The following is a 16160-nucleotide window of genomic DNA, read 5'->3' as shown; positions in this document are numbered from 1 at the left end:
GAAGAGATCAGCGTACTCTAAAATGTTCTTCAATCTTCAGAATCATTGCTTTACCATACCTGTATGAGCTGACATATTTTCTCCTTCACCAGTGGCAGCTTATCCTTCATAGACTGGGATGTATCAATAAGAATATAGACACCATCTTCAACCACATTCCCAAAGAGCCCTCTGCTTCCTTGCTGAAGCCATTTAATCCTGGGGGAGGGAAAAAAATATCAAAACCTGGTCTGTAAGATCTTTGGAACTTTCCATATCAGAATCTAAGAGAAAGGATCTTTTTATCGCCGCTGTGCTGCTTACTCCCTCTCCCTAAGCGCCTGTTACCAGTCACTGTCGGAAGCGGTACACTGGCCTGGAGGAACCACTCCTCTGTCACTGCATAACAACACAAGGCGTTTTTAGTGGGGATCTGGAGACAGACAAAACAGACAAGGCAATGCAGCGCCTTTATAAAGTCAATTATCAGGTAGTTTGAGCTGGGAAATCCCACGTGGAAGTACCTGTAACTATTGCCCCTGTAACTGTTCTCAAGGCTGAACTCAGCAAATCATTTAAGCATATGCTAAGATGACTCCCTTTTCAGAAAACTACTTAGGAACCTATTCTGTAAGGAACTTGAGCACTTTGAAGAATCTTAATATAACACAGATGCTTCGATGCTTTGCTGACCTTGAGCCTTAAATACAGACTCAGTTTTACGTTTTAAACAAGATTGAAGCATGCCTGCCATCTAAATACGTGCATACGTACTGCTGTGTACAAGAACATTTCCTCAGTAATGGCTGCAGCAGGTCCACAGCTTATTTCCCTTGAGAGTCATAAACTACTTGTCTGCTCTGAAACAGAGACAGTTAACAGACAGAGTATAATGGCCCTGGGAAAAATGTTACTCATCTCCACAGAGGCTTTAAAAAATAGTATCGTGGAAACCTAAAGGATCCTATTACGTTTGCCATTAGTTATTTCTCCCACTGTTTGATGAGATCTATCTACCAAGACTTGAACAATGAGATGAACCATTCAACACAGCAAACCCATAATCTTGGCTTGGATTTAAAAAATTTAATAATCACCAAAATCTTTAATTCAAATTTTCCTGTCACAGTATGTTAACGTTATCCTAAATACAGCAAGATGAAGATAAACTAAAAGGAATAACAAAACTCTGTTTGACCTTGCTAAATGTCATCAGGCTGTTATACTACTTGTAGAGAAGCAGCAATAAAATGAAACTTCACATCCTGCTTTTTTCAGTAAGACATCTCATTTTCCTAATATACAAAACAGAGGGCAACATTTTTTCTTTCTCTGGGTTCTACAATACCCATTTTTCAAGTTTCCTTCTCCTAATGTAGATATAAATGCCAATTTACTTTAGAACATCTTTAGGACGGATGAATCGGGCCCCCAGGCTGCCCATTTTTTGGTAGATATCCTACAAAATCTAAGAGTGTGTCTATATGGCTGCAGAAAAGTAAACTAGGGAGCTAGCCTGAGCACTGAACTTCTGGCCATATGCATTACTCAATAGCCCATGCCCTGGCTTTGGTCAAAGACTGTTCAGACTTGTCTTCCACACAAAATTGCAAAAAGGGCAGATAACCACTATCAGTACGGGCACAAGCCATGCTCTGCTACTTGGTGTCAGAGGTATCACAAGGGATCCTAGGTACACAGGATGAATGTTTACCAAGTTTTACTGATGATTCTAGAAGTTTCCTGCCACCTTATGTCCCGATGCTTTTTGGTACTTTCAGCAGTATTTCAATAATATGCAGGCTGACTTTCACATTTGTGTTCCAGAAGGAGAACAAAAGATAAAACTGTTCATCAGTTTTCTTACATGGCTACTAAGAAATCCTACACACAAGGTTCTGATCTAAAATGGATTTCTGGCGTAGTACTGCTACTGGCAGTTTACCAACCACTTCAGCTTATTATGACAGCAAATGTCAAAAATTTCAACGCCAGTGTAAAATAATACAAACTGATTTTACGTGACAGAACACTAACCTTCCTTCCACTTGTCTGAGAGCCGTCCTCATTTTCTCTTCATACTGCTTATACTTTTCTGTGCTAACATATAAGTGTACTACAGATCCATCTTTCCACAAGGTGTGTACAAACTTGTCACAGTATTTTGCATGGATTACCTTCCTCTTTGTCTCCTACAGGCAAGAAAAACATGCTTCATGCTCCAAAACACATTATTTTGCAGTGCCTTTAATATTTGGCAAGCAAACTTCAAAGGTACATGCTTGTCACACAAGAACAGGTGCAGAAATAGACATGGTATAGGGTGGTCACAGAATTTGCTCGTAGCAAATATCAATAGAAACTGGATTTATTCTTGTACCTAGCAAGAACAGAAACTTAACAAACAGTGTAATGGTAGAGCTTGGGGAAAAAAAAAAAAAAAAAAAAAAAAAAGACAAACGAATCAAAATTTCTTTAAAGGCCTGCAAGCACTGGATCAGCTGAGACCAATACTTCTTCTAAGGAAAAATAAAGATGACAAGAAATCTTTGCCCTAGCCCACACAAATACATTGAACACCAAGGTATTGATTAAGCCAGTCCTGATTCTTCCTTGCAGATTACAGGTGGACCAGGAATGAGTCCTTGAAACAGTAATTTTCAAATAGCCCTTTGAAATAATCTTATCTATGAGCACCTTTGTTCCATTTCACTAATAAGCTGATTATAAAAGCTACATACGATGAAACAAAAACTATAAGACAACAGGCCATACACTTTATCATAAATTCATCTATCAGTCAAGTTTTCAAGCTTTAAAAGAAAAACCAAACAACTCATAGTATGTAAGGGAAAAATAACAATACTCACAGCACCAGTTTGTGAAGATTCATCCCCTGGTTTAGTTTTTATGTCAACAATCCCATCTGCATGGCGAAAAGTACAATCAGCAAGGGCATCGTACAGTGAGAGCTTCTGAGCTTTCAAGCCATATTTCTGCAACCACTTCTCAGAAGTCAAATATCTGTCAGATGTATACTTTTGTAATGGACGATCAGCTTTGGTTGCTAATAAAGAAATTAAAACAAACAAATTCTCCTGTATAACACGGTTCATTTTGCATAAGTTATGTTCAAAACCAGTCTATGATACTAGAGTCAAAATTTTCAAACTTGTTCTGCTTGCACTGACAGCCTTGGAGTGAGCAGATATTTCTGACTGATTTTTAATACTCTACTTTGTGAGGTTTTTTTCTTATCAGACAATTCTTCGCAACAAATTCCCTTGTAACTGGAACAAACTCATTACAAGACAGAGAGCGAGGAAGACAAATAGCTACAGGATCAACATATAGAAGGAATATTCTTAGTAGTTGAATTAAAAAATGCCAGAAAAGATTCCTGTATAAGATGTCTAACTCCAGGGAGAAACATTTGAGAAAATGAAACATCAGAAGATAGAAATGAAAATACAGCCAAGAACATTGGTTAGCATCGCTGTTGACTTTTTCAAAGAAGGCCATTTAAAGAAAAAGGGAAAAACTACAATGTCTTTGGAAAAGATTTTACTGTGTATCTCTGCAATATTGACTTTTTATAGGCTGAATATTTCACCATGTATCCCAAGCCACAAATCAGTTGTGTACCATCTTAACATTTTCTCTAGTTCTACACTCTCCCTCTAGCATTTTTAATTGATACTGGAAGAAATGAGGGTTTGGGTTTTTTTGTCTGATCTGGTATGACTGTTCTTATGTTTACCCTTTTATGTCATATTGTCTTAGAAATTTTCTAAGGATCATCTTAAGGTTGGGCACTGCACATCTTTGGATACTGGTAATAGAATACAGGGCTCTACACTCACTCATCACCACACCTAAATCAGATGACCCAGCAGTGAGTCTCACAGCAGGGTGAATTTGTTTTGTCACACTTTAATTTCAGTGGGCCTAGGTGGTATAAATGTCTGCTCTGTTTAGATGTAGCTGCAGTGACAACAGGACTGAGATCCTGAGCCGGTAAACAAACCTCTGGAGACATCTACTGCCTTACACACAGAGGATCAGCCAGCAGCAGGGCAGGTGCAGGGTCACAGCCTGCTCACGTGGAAACATTTGCTTTCTGATTGCCTGTGGTCCTCAGAACAGCCAGTGTGGCCAGTGGCACAAATGCACTCACATAATTTTAAAGAGAAAACTATTGTTTTCTTTCTTCCACATGCTTTATGCAAAAAGTAACGTCTCAGTTCCAGTAACTAGTGCATTATCTGCAGAGTCAGCAGAAAAATCATCTGTTTGTCTCTTCTCCTGCAGAACATTGCAATCGTCAGAACAGACTACATTTTATAGTAGAGCAATTTAAACAGATCAGGAAGGCAAAAACAGGAAGAAATGCAGGCAAACAGAAAGTCTGCAGTTATTTGGATCGATGGGCAACAGTCAAATCATGCTGAAGAACTGACAAAATAAATCACACTGTAATTTCATTTCTTTTAATTTATTTATGAAGTGATTATGTATGAAGGCAAATACTAAAAGAACATTAAAGCTGCATAGTCAGGAACGCATAAATAAACACTGAAATTAGGGCTGCCCTTTCAGCTTTATTGTGGTCTTTTTGTCCCTATGCGTTATGGTATAGCTGTTTAACTTCATATGTGAAGTCCTGCTAATTCAGAAGATGCTATTAAAGAACTGTATTATTCCTTCACAGAATAAAAAACTCAAGCTTAAGTCCTGCAGAGTTATGTTATTGACAGATGTTCAAACCCAGTGCAGGCAAAGAAAGTTCCCAGCTCCAAATCCTTACTGTCATGCATCTCAACACACTGCTGAGAGTGCAAGTGACTATCCACTGACCGTACAAAGGGTTCCTCAGCAAGTGATCCAGAAAAGGGCATCTGGCCTCAGCCTCCATCTAGCCAAATGAAAAGCAACTGCACTGCAAAAACAATACTGGAGCTACACAAAATCACTGATGACTTGTGCTACTTTGACCTGAATCATGTATCAATTTATGCAAAAAATACCAGCAGACACCATGTAAGTATATTAAAAACCGGGACTAGTGCAGAATATAGGCACTGACAATCACAGCTATGATCCTGAAAACCCATCCCCTCAGTTGCCGTCCAACACTGAAGCTACCTAGACTCTACAGATTCCCAAGTTTTCAGTATTTAATTCCTGTCAGTGTGACCATTCTGCCCCACAGCATGCCCAGAGCACCTCCATCTTCTCACCATCCCCTGTCCAAGCCTTCCAAAGATTCAGAAACCAGTTACACTTCTGCCTCCAGCAGGGCTCAATCCAGTCAATAAGTACAGAACAACAAATGGATCATATTCTAGGCCAAACATAATGGTGGAAACTATTAGTTTAATGAACAAATGCGGGTGTTCCTCCATGTTTCTTAACACAAGAGTTGTCAGAGCATTCATCCAGAATCAGTTTCAGTCCTCCACCTTCGATCAGGAGAATTCAAACCCACGCTGCTTCCCTTTTAGGGGAATGAACTAGCTACCAGGGTGGAGGCTATCCCAAGAACACCGTGACAGGAGAAGGATGGTGCACTTCCCCAGAACTGTGTAGAATAAAATTAAAGATTTACTGGCTCAGGGAGAGAGGGAGAGACCACAAAGAAAAGAATTTCAGTATCTTGAAATCTAGGCAATTTCTAACCCTAGTCACTGGTGAACTAAAAATGGTGTGTTTCAGCCTGAGCTGTTAAAGTTCAGCAACTTTCAGCAGTAGCAAATAGAAATTTGTAATGGGAAGTTGTAAGCAACCCGAAGTTTAGGTGCCAAGTATAGGTGCTACCTGTGTATAGACATTTCTGATAAAGTCATCCACAAAATGACATAGAATCAAAAGTGTTCACAACTAAACTACTGATCATGAATATAATGGTAACTCTCTTGAAAGAAACATAAATTATACCATCTCGAGAAGCAGGCCGGTCAGATTCCGATAAAATTTTCTGAACTTGTCTCACTGTACTCTTGGCTTCCTCCAACTCCTTCCAGATCAAAAAGACATCTTCACGGACACCAGCCACTGCAAAAGAAATCATAAATAGAACTTGACATTTTGAGACAACTTCTGCTTTTTACAACTCCTCAATTACATAAAGTCATTGGATTCATCCACATGTTGCCATGTAACCTTGTTTTCTTGAGGTCCCATTGCAGTGACAAGTGCTGTTCTTTGATAGACTTCAGAAAAGGGATCAAAGCTGGCACCAGGACGTGAGAGGTGCTTAGCCTGGTGGAACTAACTTCCAGAGGTGGCCACAGGTTTTTCCCACAATGGAAGAAAATCCTTTTTAACAGTCTCAGATAATAATAAGGGAACTCCACAAAGAAATGTACATGTCATCCTCTGGCCTTCATTTCAAAAGCTGGCTCCAAATATTAGACCCAACTTCGAAACTTTAAAGAGAAGATATTTTCAATTCTTTCAATTCCCTTAAAGTACATAAATACCTTTATATAAAATTACATCTTCTTCTCCTAAAGACCATGTGATGAAATTTTGCTAAGGTAAGTTTATCTTCATGCTAAAAATTCTCAACAGTCATAAATAAATGGTGAAAAAAAAAGAAAAAAAAAGTTTTACTATCAGGATATATTCTCAAAAAATTGGAAAAATCCAAAGCTGGAGTTGATACAAGGTTTTCTTAATCTCTCTCTCTATATATATATTTTTCTTGATTTTTAAAGATTTAAATATGTATTTATTTAGTACAGTACAGTTATTAAAATTGAGGCACCGTGTATACCTAAGCAGTATGAACACTACTAAAAAATGTGTTAAATTAGGTTAGTCTCAGAGTTTAAAACTGAAATATAGTACAATACATAAAAACTGTGTTTAGTGTTACAGTAAAAATATAAAAGAAACTGAATCCTGAGTTATCCTAACCATAAATGGAGACTAAAACCCATTGCAGATTATAACTTATTACTGAATTGTACATAAAGATGCTGAGTAAGGCAAACTATATCTTACCATCTAGTGGTTCAGTGAATATCCAGTGGTGGTTCACTGTATAGAAGATAAGACACACAAACTTGTCTAGTAAAGTCAGCTACTAGTAAACAAACCAAACTGATCATTTTGTTCTTTGATAAACTTCCCTGAAATAATAACATGAACTTTTTACAAAATAACAACTCAATTTTAATTGTGAAATGCTTTGAGATTCCGAGAAATATTTTGAAATGTGTTATTGTACACTGCCATCTCCTGGGACCTTCCTGCATTTCAAAAACATCTGTTTCAACCATTAGGACAAAGTTCAACATTTCCTAAATCACGAAAGCTTTAGTAAAGCAGATCATTCCACAACATAAAACACAAAAGGGAGTAAAATCCTCAGTCTGTCATCATTTCCTTTTAAGAAAAGTATTAGGTTCAGATGCTTCAGAAAGTATTCAACTTTTCTTTTATAAACAACCTCTCCCCAGAAATGCAAAAACACACAAAATCTGAGCACTGGCATATGTGTATATATACACACCTGTTGTCACAGTTAAAACCACAAAACATGTGCATTCACACCACCTACGCACGTGTTTCTAAGTTTAAGACTGTGAAGAATGCAATTCCAGTGGACCTGTCTCCCAACTAAATCCAGATATCCTTCATAAGCTACCAAATACTGGGATCCAGATTTAACTTCATTAACATTTTTAAGGTTACGTTTGAAAATTTTGGAAGAAGTATGCACAGTTCAACTTCCTTTAAAACAATACTAATTATATCAATGTGTTGTTTCATTTGCCCCTAAAATTATGCTGTTGACTCATCAGATTTACAAGATTATTGTTCCTGTTGCCAGTAAGATATGTGTATTGAACTGGCATTTTTTACTCGTTTACGCTGCAGCACCGCGAAGTAAAACTGCATACACTTCCAAAGCAAGTATGTTTGACGACACATTCTACAGGACAAATGCAGGCATCGACAACTGCACTTTTTGAAGATCAAGTTGCTTAGAAAACTGCGAACAGCAAACTGGAAGGGAGGACGTTCAGAGTGATGGTATTTTGTCTTCCCAAGTCACCGTTACACGCGATGGAGCTCTGCTTCCCTGGGGGTGGCTGAGCACCTGCCTGCCAGCGGGAAGTGGTGAGTGAATTCCCTGTTTTGCTTTGCTTGAGTGCGTAGCACTTGCTCTACTTATTAAACTGTCTTTATCTCAACCCACGGATTTTCTTACTTTCACGTTCCGATTCGCTCCCCCATCCCATGCGGGGGGAGTGAGCAGGTGGCTGGGTGGGACTTAGCTGTTGGCTGGAGCTAAACCATGACCATCTGGCAACAGTTTTTCCTGAATACAGCTAGAAAAGCAGGTTGCAAGCAGTGACAAGCGTAGCAACTCTCTCTCTCTCTCCACCAAAGGCTTACCTCCACCTCCACCTTGGCCTCTTTTCCTCTCCAGCTAAGAAGGAGTGGGAAGGAAAAGCTGTGCCTTTCAAAACTGACTCCCCAAACTCAAAAGGTACATACACATACAGTGGACAGGATCTTCCCGGTGTGGTTTTCAACCTGCAGCCCGTCAAAAAGCATCAGTGAAGAATGACCAAGAAAGCACAAACCTCTCTTCGGTTTAAATTCCCTGCGCTTGCACCTCAGCTCTGCCATTTCTGGGGGCCACCACCTGAAAAGCAGCTGAAAATCCCGCCCCGAGGGGTGCAGCACCCAACGGCTCCAGGCCCACCCGCTCTTTCACGCCTTCAGGCTCCCACGTCCCAGGAAAGACCTCGTCTTAAAACCAAAATCACTTTATCCCCAGAGGGGAAGGGCCCTCCCTGTCCCCTTGGCCATGAAACACCCCCCCCTTTGCCGCCCCCCCCCCAGCTGACGGTTTAACGGCCAGACCCCTGGGGACCTGCTGGTTCCGGTTCAAAAACGGCCACAGAGCAACAGCGAGAGGGCGGCCGCGCGTCAGGGAACGGGCCCTAACAGCTGCTGCCGGCCGCCGGCCTGCACCGAGCACAGACGGCTGTTTCCAGCTCTCACCGCGGCCACCACGGCCACCACAGCCACCACAGCCACCACAGCCACCACAGCCACCACAGCCACCGCGGCCACCACGGCCACCGCGGCCACCACGGCCACCGTAGCCACCGCGGCCACCGCGGCCACCACAGCCACCACAGCCACCACGGCCACCGCGGCCACCGCGGCCACCACAGCCACCACAGCCACCACGGCCACCACGGCCATCACAGCCACCACAGCCACCACGGCCACCGCGGCCACCACAGCCACCACGGCCACCACAGCCACCACGGCCACCACGGCCACCGCGGCCACTGCGGCCACCACGGCCACCGCGGCCACCACGGCCACCACGGCCACCACAGCCACCACAGCCACCGCGGCCACCACGGCCACCGCGGCCACCGCGGCCACCACGGCCACCACAGCCACCACAGCCACCACGGCCACCGCGGCCACCGCGGCCACCGCGGCCACTGCAGCCACCACAGCCACCACAGCCACCACAGCCACAGCGGCCACCACGGCCACCACGGCCACCGCGGCCACCACGGCCACCACGGCCACCACGGCCACCACAGCCACCGCGGCCACCACAGCCACCACGGCCACCGCGGCCACCACGGCCACCACGGCCACCACGGCCACCACAGCCACCACAGCCACCGCGGCCACCACGGCCACCGCGGCCACCGCGGCCACCACGGCCACCACAGCCACCACAGCCACCACGGCCACCGCGGCCACCGCGGCCACCGCGGCCACTGCAGCCACCACAGCCACCACAGCCACCACAGCCACAGCGGCCACCACGGCCACCACGGCCACCGCGGCCACCACGGCCACCACGGCCACCACGGCCACCACAGCCACCGCGGCCACCACAGCCACCACGGCCACCGCGGCCACCACGGCCACCACGGCCACCACGGCCACCACAGCCACCGCGGCCACCACGGCCACCGCAGCCACCACAGCCACTGCGGCCACCACAGCCACCGCAGCCACCATGGCCACCACGGCCACTGCGGCCACTGTGGCCACCACAGCCACCACAGCCACTGCGGCCACCGCGGCCACCACGGCCACTGCGGCCACCGCGGCCACCGCGGCCACCACGGCCACCGCGGCCACCATGGCCACCACGGCCACTGCAGCCACCACGGCCACCGCGGCCACCGCGGCCACCACAGCCACCGCGGCCACCGCGGCCACCGCGGCCGGGCGGGAGCACCTCACGCTGGGAAGCGTCTCAGACGTGCCCTGCCCTTGGTCAAATGGCATTTCTGATCCGGAGCAGGGAGGCCCTGGAAAAGAGGGTGAGGGTGAGGAAGGGTGCGGGGAGAGCTCGCAGCAAGGGGCAGAAGCATTTTGCTGACACCGGTGAGTTGAGAAGCAAGACGGTAGGTCTAAATGAAAACACAAACACACTCCGTGTACACGGACACTCATAATTGCCCTCATTTCCATTTCCCAGTTATTTAACACCATCAGGCAAGCTTAAAAGAAGCAGCTTTTCCACACCTATCTCCCAGCAGGCAAACTCACCCAGTTTGACAAGTCACTGTAACCCATTTGATTTCATACGCAAGATACAAACCCCACTGAGAAAAAAAAGCCCATACAAAAACAAACAAGCAAAAACCCTGCAAAATTTACAATATCTTTGAAACATCAAGCAGATACCAATGCAAAAGCAGCTCAGGGAAAACAGAAGCATTTCTTCTCTGTTTATCTGACTTAGACCGTGGACGGAAGCAAATACAAATATGATGCAAAAAGGTCTATTTTAAACTTCATTTGTCTGCAAGGCAAGATGGGCAATTTCATTTTTTCACTGCTGGTCCCTTCCTCAGCCTCTACGTGGCAGTAGAACATAGCAATATTCCCTCAAGCGTTGCTTTTTAAAATCCCCACTTAGAGGGGGATGAATGGAGAGGTACAAAGGAGCACAGGAGGGGAGTACACAGCTTTAACTGCCAGGTCAAGCAGCACTGAAACTCACTGCAGCCCGATCCTGCCCCTTTCCCACTTGGCAAATGGACAAAGCAAACGAACTTTGTATCCCTTGTGGTATTGCAGAGCGACCATCTGCATCACTCTCTACACATCAGTAAACAGATTTGCCAGGCCAAGATTAGACTGCTAAGACTAGACAAAGCACTTGCAAGGAAAAAGCAGAGGCAACGATCTTTGATACAGCTTGTATGCAAAGTAGTTAGCCTTAAGTCATTATCCTGGCTCTCCAAAGGAAGGGTTCGGTCTCTCCCACGTCTGTGTACATAAACAGTGCAGAGTTCACTGACTTCAGTGTCACACAGAAGGCCGGGGCTCTTATGCTTCCCATTTTACACGCAGCAATATGAAATTTTCCCTGTGACCATCAGGTAAATGTGGAAAATCAAGCACATCTAAGAACACAGCCTTACACTGTTCACAAGGAGGTCAGACACGTCTCTCTTTAGATCTGCCACATCAGTCAAATCCCGATTTCAGTCCGTTTGCTTTTTCTTTACATATATCAGCTCATCTCTTCCACCACACAGAAAAACACTGCGCAGAGACTCACTGTTGTTTCTATTTCAACCAACAAGGTCCCGTTATTAATTTCAGAATCTCATTCAAAACGCCACTGCTTTTCGAGCCCCATTTAGCACCTATCTCCCTGTCACTCCAAGCAGGTGACATAACTGTGCCCCTTTTCAGCAAGAACCACCTTCTCCACAGCTTCCACCATCTTTTGCCCTCTAGGTCTTCAAGTTCCAACTTAAATTTCACCTCCTTTCCACTTATAGTTTTAACTACATAACAGGATTGCTTAGTTCTGCAGCTTTTTGCAGATGAAGAAGCCACACAAAGAATGTAGGCAGAAGCGATAACAGGAAAATCAGTGCTGGATGAGGAGGCATCACTGCCCTGGTGAAATTAGCCTTTATGTAAAAGCATTTCTCTGCCTGAAGTAAATCTGAGTCTGCCAACATAAGGACCTTAATTCTTTACTGGCTTATACCTGTTTTGATCTTGAGCACCCACTCAAAATAAGTGTAAAAAAAAAATTAAAATTTGGCAGTTTCTCATGCTTGCTTTCTAAATGACTGCTCAAGATGCAAAACAGGGGAGAATGGAGTTCTTATCTGAAGTTTTAAATAGTTCACTTCCGATTTGCTTTGGCTAAGCAGATGAAAAAGAATGAGCATGAAGATATCCTGTATTTGCAAAATGCTGTTATAGAGTGGATACCCAGAAAACTATCAGATGTACTTAAAACAGCTTTTCCAGTCCATAAAACATAATGATGAGTTTCAGTTTCCAGCTGTTGAATTTGTGGTGCAAAAAGAAACATAATCAAAATATTCTTGTGCCTCCCCTTATTTTCAAGAAACACCCCATTTGGAAGATTAAATCTCTGGTTCATTCTCTATCTATTTCCTTGTACAGTTTATGCCACACATCCAAGAACCAGTTTCAGAGCCCATTAGTGAGTAATCGACACTTTTATTATTATTGACTACTACACCCTTGAAGGAGTCTCTGAAACAAGAGACATCAGACACAGACCAGAATAATGTCTCCAATGTGTTTTCTTTTCTGAAAGGACTTTAGATTCTGCATACAACTGAAACGCTCGGATTGGCTGCCAGTGATGTCACAACTGTGCTTATAATACCCAGTAAATGCAGAAAGCTAATTGTGTTCCTTTTTAATGTGTAAATTCTACTCCATAATAGCAATAAGACACAAGAGACAATGCACTTCAAGGGGATTACTGTCCTTTTGAGCCATTAAAACTATTCAGCTTTCAGCTTTAGAAACAGTGGTGAGGAAGTAATTTCAGTCATACAGGAGCTCTAGGCCCATCTATTGAAACAGGCTGACTGCCAGGGGGAAGAGGAAGGCAGTCCCACCCTCCCCCCACGCCCCCAAATGGGGTCCAGCAAGGAAGCACTGGTAGCAGACTGAAGGCAATCATTATACTGCTCTGAATTAGTATGAAACGAGAGATAGGGGTTTGAAGCATACTCTGCTGTTGGTTTCTAAACCTGGCGTGTGTGAGGTTTGAGCGTCCCTTCATGAAGCAAAAAAAAACAGGGGACACCTCACTCTCTTATTTCTGCCCCCCCCCCCCCCACACTATGGTTCTCTAGTGCTGTTATAATCACGGTCCTAGTGAAGGATAGGTTAGTACACAAGGAACTAGACTACAACCCAGGAAACATGGGCCAGTTACTCCAAGACTGACAAACGATCTTAGGCAACTCACTAAATCCACCTTATGCCATACATTCCCTACCAGTAAGAAGAGGATAACACTGTTCTACCTTTGGGGCAACACTAGTGCCCCCCCCTGCATAATAAGGATGCGAACCATAAGAATAAAGAGGTCTTAAGCCTCCTGATACTTAAAAGAAAGCATTTTTAATTTAATGTCCTGCTGATAAAGATATCAGACTTGACATACACAGCCTCACTTCACAGCACAAGCCGGTCTCCTCCCATCCTGGCTGAAACCCCAGTCCAGTCCCACTTAACAATAAGGCTGACGTACCCAGAGGAAGTAGCACTGCGACTAGTAAGAAATACACTGAGAACTTTCTGCCCAGCCCCACCTCCCAGTAAAATTGTTTCTTTCTGTTGTTTCCTCCGGGGGTTTTTTTCCCACCAGCTTTTCCCTCCCTCTTTGCACCTTCTTCTCTGTGGTTATTTTACCATGCTTGTTGAGTGTCTTTATGACAAATTCAGATCTTGGAAGAAGCAGGTCAACCTCATGTGGTTTTAATCCCCTTATATTACATATGAACTTGGCCTGTATTGATGTGGCTGTTGTATTGGATGGTCTTCCACACTATTCCTTTTCCTTTCTGCCATTTCTCTACACATTTCCACAAGGTCACTGGCATAAGCATACCAGTACTGTTCTTCACCTCCCTAAATAAACATTCTTCTTCGCCCTTTTTTCACTTCTCTTTCATTCTCACGTGCACATCGTCTACTCTCTTCACTTTTCTCTTTTCCTTGCCCTCTCCTTCCCACCCACAGAATGTCCATTTGACCAGTCCTGTCCTCACCCCACCCGGGCCCACAGATGGCTTCTTTTGATTTTACACTTAGCAAGTTCCTATATTACATTTCTATTCTGAAATGTTCTCAGTGAGAAAATCAGTATCAACTTGTTTTTTATATTGTCTACCTAGTGGTATTCGCCCTTTCACTTTTCTGGAATTCAGGGCAATTAGACCTTTTCCATCTTCTTCACATTTTAGTGCAGGTCCAGTAGCATCTCTGTAGTCGTTCTTCTCAGCAAAAGCATGGAATCTGTAATGCCAAATGAGTTTTCATCAGTACTAAAACTGCATAAACACTTTCCTAATTTTAACCAGATGTATGTCACACATGCAAAATCATAGTGGTGTACAACTTCAGAATTATTTGCTTATCTATTCAAGCTATATAAACCTTCAACTACAACACCACTGTGAGTATTATCAAATCTTTTATATACATTTACGTACATTCAGAAGTGTTCTCATGAAGAACATCCTTTCATTTTGGCATCATTTACTCTGAGGCACCTTCCTTTTCAATCTCATGGAAATCTATTTTTAATTAATGCTTTTAACATGCTGAGCAAGCATGTCATTTGAGATGTCTGAGATGACACTAACACCTTTTTATCAGATTATCCTCCCAGCTGAAAGCCCAATAGGAACATTTATTTCATTATCAACATACAAATCAGGAAGACAAGCAGACTTCATTTACCCTCGTCAAAACAGAAAAGCTCTCAGAGCATGAAAAAGATGCATTTCTAAAACAGAACTACACTAGCAACAGGTTCAAGCCATGACAAGCACATGAACTTGGCCATTCCTATGGGAAAGCTCACTTAAACTTATAGACAATTATTGGGCAAATACCCACCAGCATGATATAGGCACAATAAGTCTCTGCACCAACGCTAGACTCGTGTAAAAAGAAGACAGTGGGAATCATATTGAACAAAATGATTCCTCTCATCTCCCTGCCACAGCCCTTCTTGCCTCTTTCTCTAACATAGAAGAAACATTCACTTTCCTTTTATAAAGGAGGTAGAAGCACTGCCAAAAGAAAATGAAGGATGGTGACTGGCAATGTACCTGGTATCATGGAGGTACCACAATTCTAAATGACCACAGTCCTTTTAGACACACATCAGACCAGAGAAAACATAACACTTTCTCCCAGTCTTGTTTTTTTGGCAGACGCTCCATCTCTTAAAAGCTACTTCTAAACACAGATGTCTATAAAAGAGCTAAGCAGCTGCCATCTTACCAATTGCTCTGCTGTCATTTGGGAGATTTCTACTGTTGGAGGTCTTCCCATTCTTGCACAAACAACAGTGAAACAGGAAGAGCTAGCAGCCATTTCACAGCTCTGTAACTGCACAGTGACTTCTGTTAAGCAGACAAACACCTCCTGACTCCTACTGCCCTCCTGCTGTTCAGCAGGAGTTTGGTACTGTGGGGTTTTATGTTTGTTCATTTGTTTTCCTTATTTTGATATCAGAATCAAGATTAAAGTTTTATTGTCCCTTTCTACTGAAGGCTGATTCTCACCACACAGCTGATTCCCAGGATAAAGCAGACAACAAGCCATGTGGAAGATATCAATTTCCACCAGCCATACCAAATAGATGCTAAGGAGCCTGGTACAGAACTGCATTTCCACACAACCAGGCCTGAGGGATAACACCACATCAATTTTCTGTAGTTCCAGGAACTGCCCATTTAGGACAGGAATTACCTTTTCAGTACATGTCTGTATGGCACTTGATCCCACAAAACTCTAGATATTTTGCTGATGCCTGTGGACATTACCAGAGTAGAAAGAAATACGAGAAAAACTTGTTTCAGTTTATGTTGCGACCCTTTCTCCTGAAGAATTTTTCAGACTTCAGAAGAGATGACAGACTATTTAGGGTATAAAAAAGGAATGGCCTTTCTGCAAGCCAGTGAGCATGTATGTGGAGAGAAGCTGCTCTGTTCAGGTAGGTCCTGCATTTCAGTCATATCCCTTAGACTACTTCCCCAGTTTCCCCAGGTCGCTTACTGAACTGCTCTGCCTCACTTTCCTCATGAGTAAAACAGGGATTATATTCAGATACCTTCTGATACAATTCCTAGAAGCAAAGCACAAGT

At 43.5% G+C, this 16160-nt stretch overlaps 1 protein-coding gene across 1 annotated transcript in view; it reads right to left on the bottom strand.

Moving 5' to 3' along the window:
- Positions 1-16160, bottom strand: part of VWA3B (von Willebrand factor A domain containing 3B) — a 78607-nt gene that overhangs the window by 47908 nt on the left and 14539 nt on the right. Inside the window, exons 8-12 of the mRNA XM_042788258.1 lie at positions 14174-14298; positions 5917-6033; positions 2850-3046; positions 2017-2171; positions 60-198 (exon numbers count right to left, since the gene is read on the bottom strand). Of these exons, the coding sequence (XP_042644192.1) occupies positions 60-198; positions 2017-2171; positions 2850-3046; positions 5917-6033; positions 14174-14298 (733 nt within the window). The remainder of the gene's footprint in view (positions 1-59; positions 199-2016; positions 2172-2849; positions 3047-5916; positions 6034-14173; positions 14299-16160) is intronic.

Source organism: Tyto alba, unplaced genomic scaffold, assembly GCF_018691265.1.
Source record: "Tyto alba isolate M040663 unplaced genomic scaffold, T.alba_DEE_v4.0 Super-Scaffold_14, whole genome shotgun sequence".
Taxonomy (NCBI): domain Eukaryota; kingdom Metazoa; phylum Chordata; class Aves; order Strigiformes; family Tytonidae; genus Tyto; species Tyto alba.
Note: the sequence above shows the minus strand (reverse complement) of the source record. Positions and strands in the feature narration are given on the sequence as shown.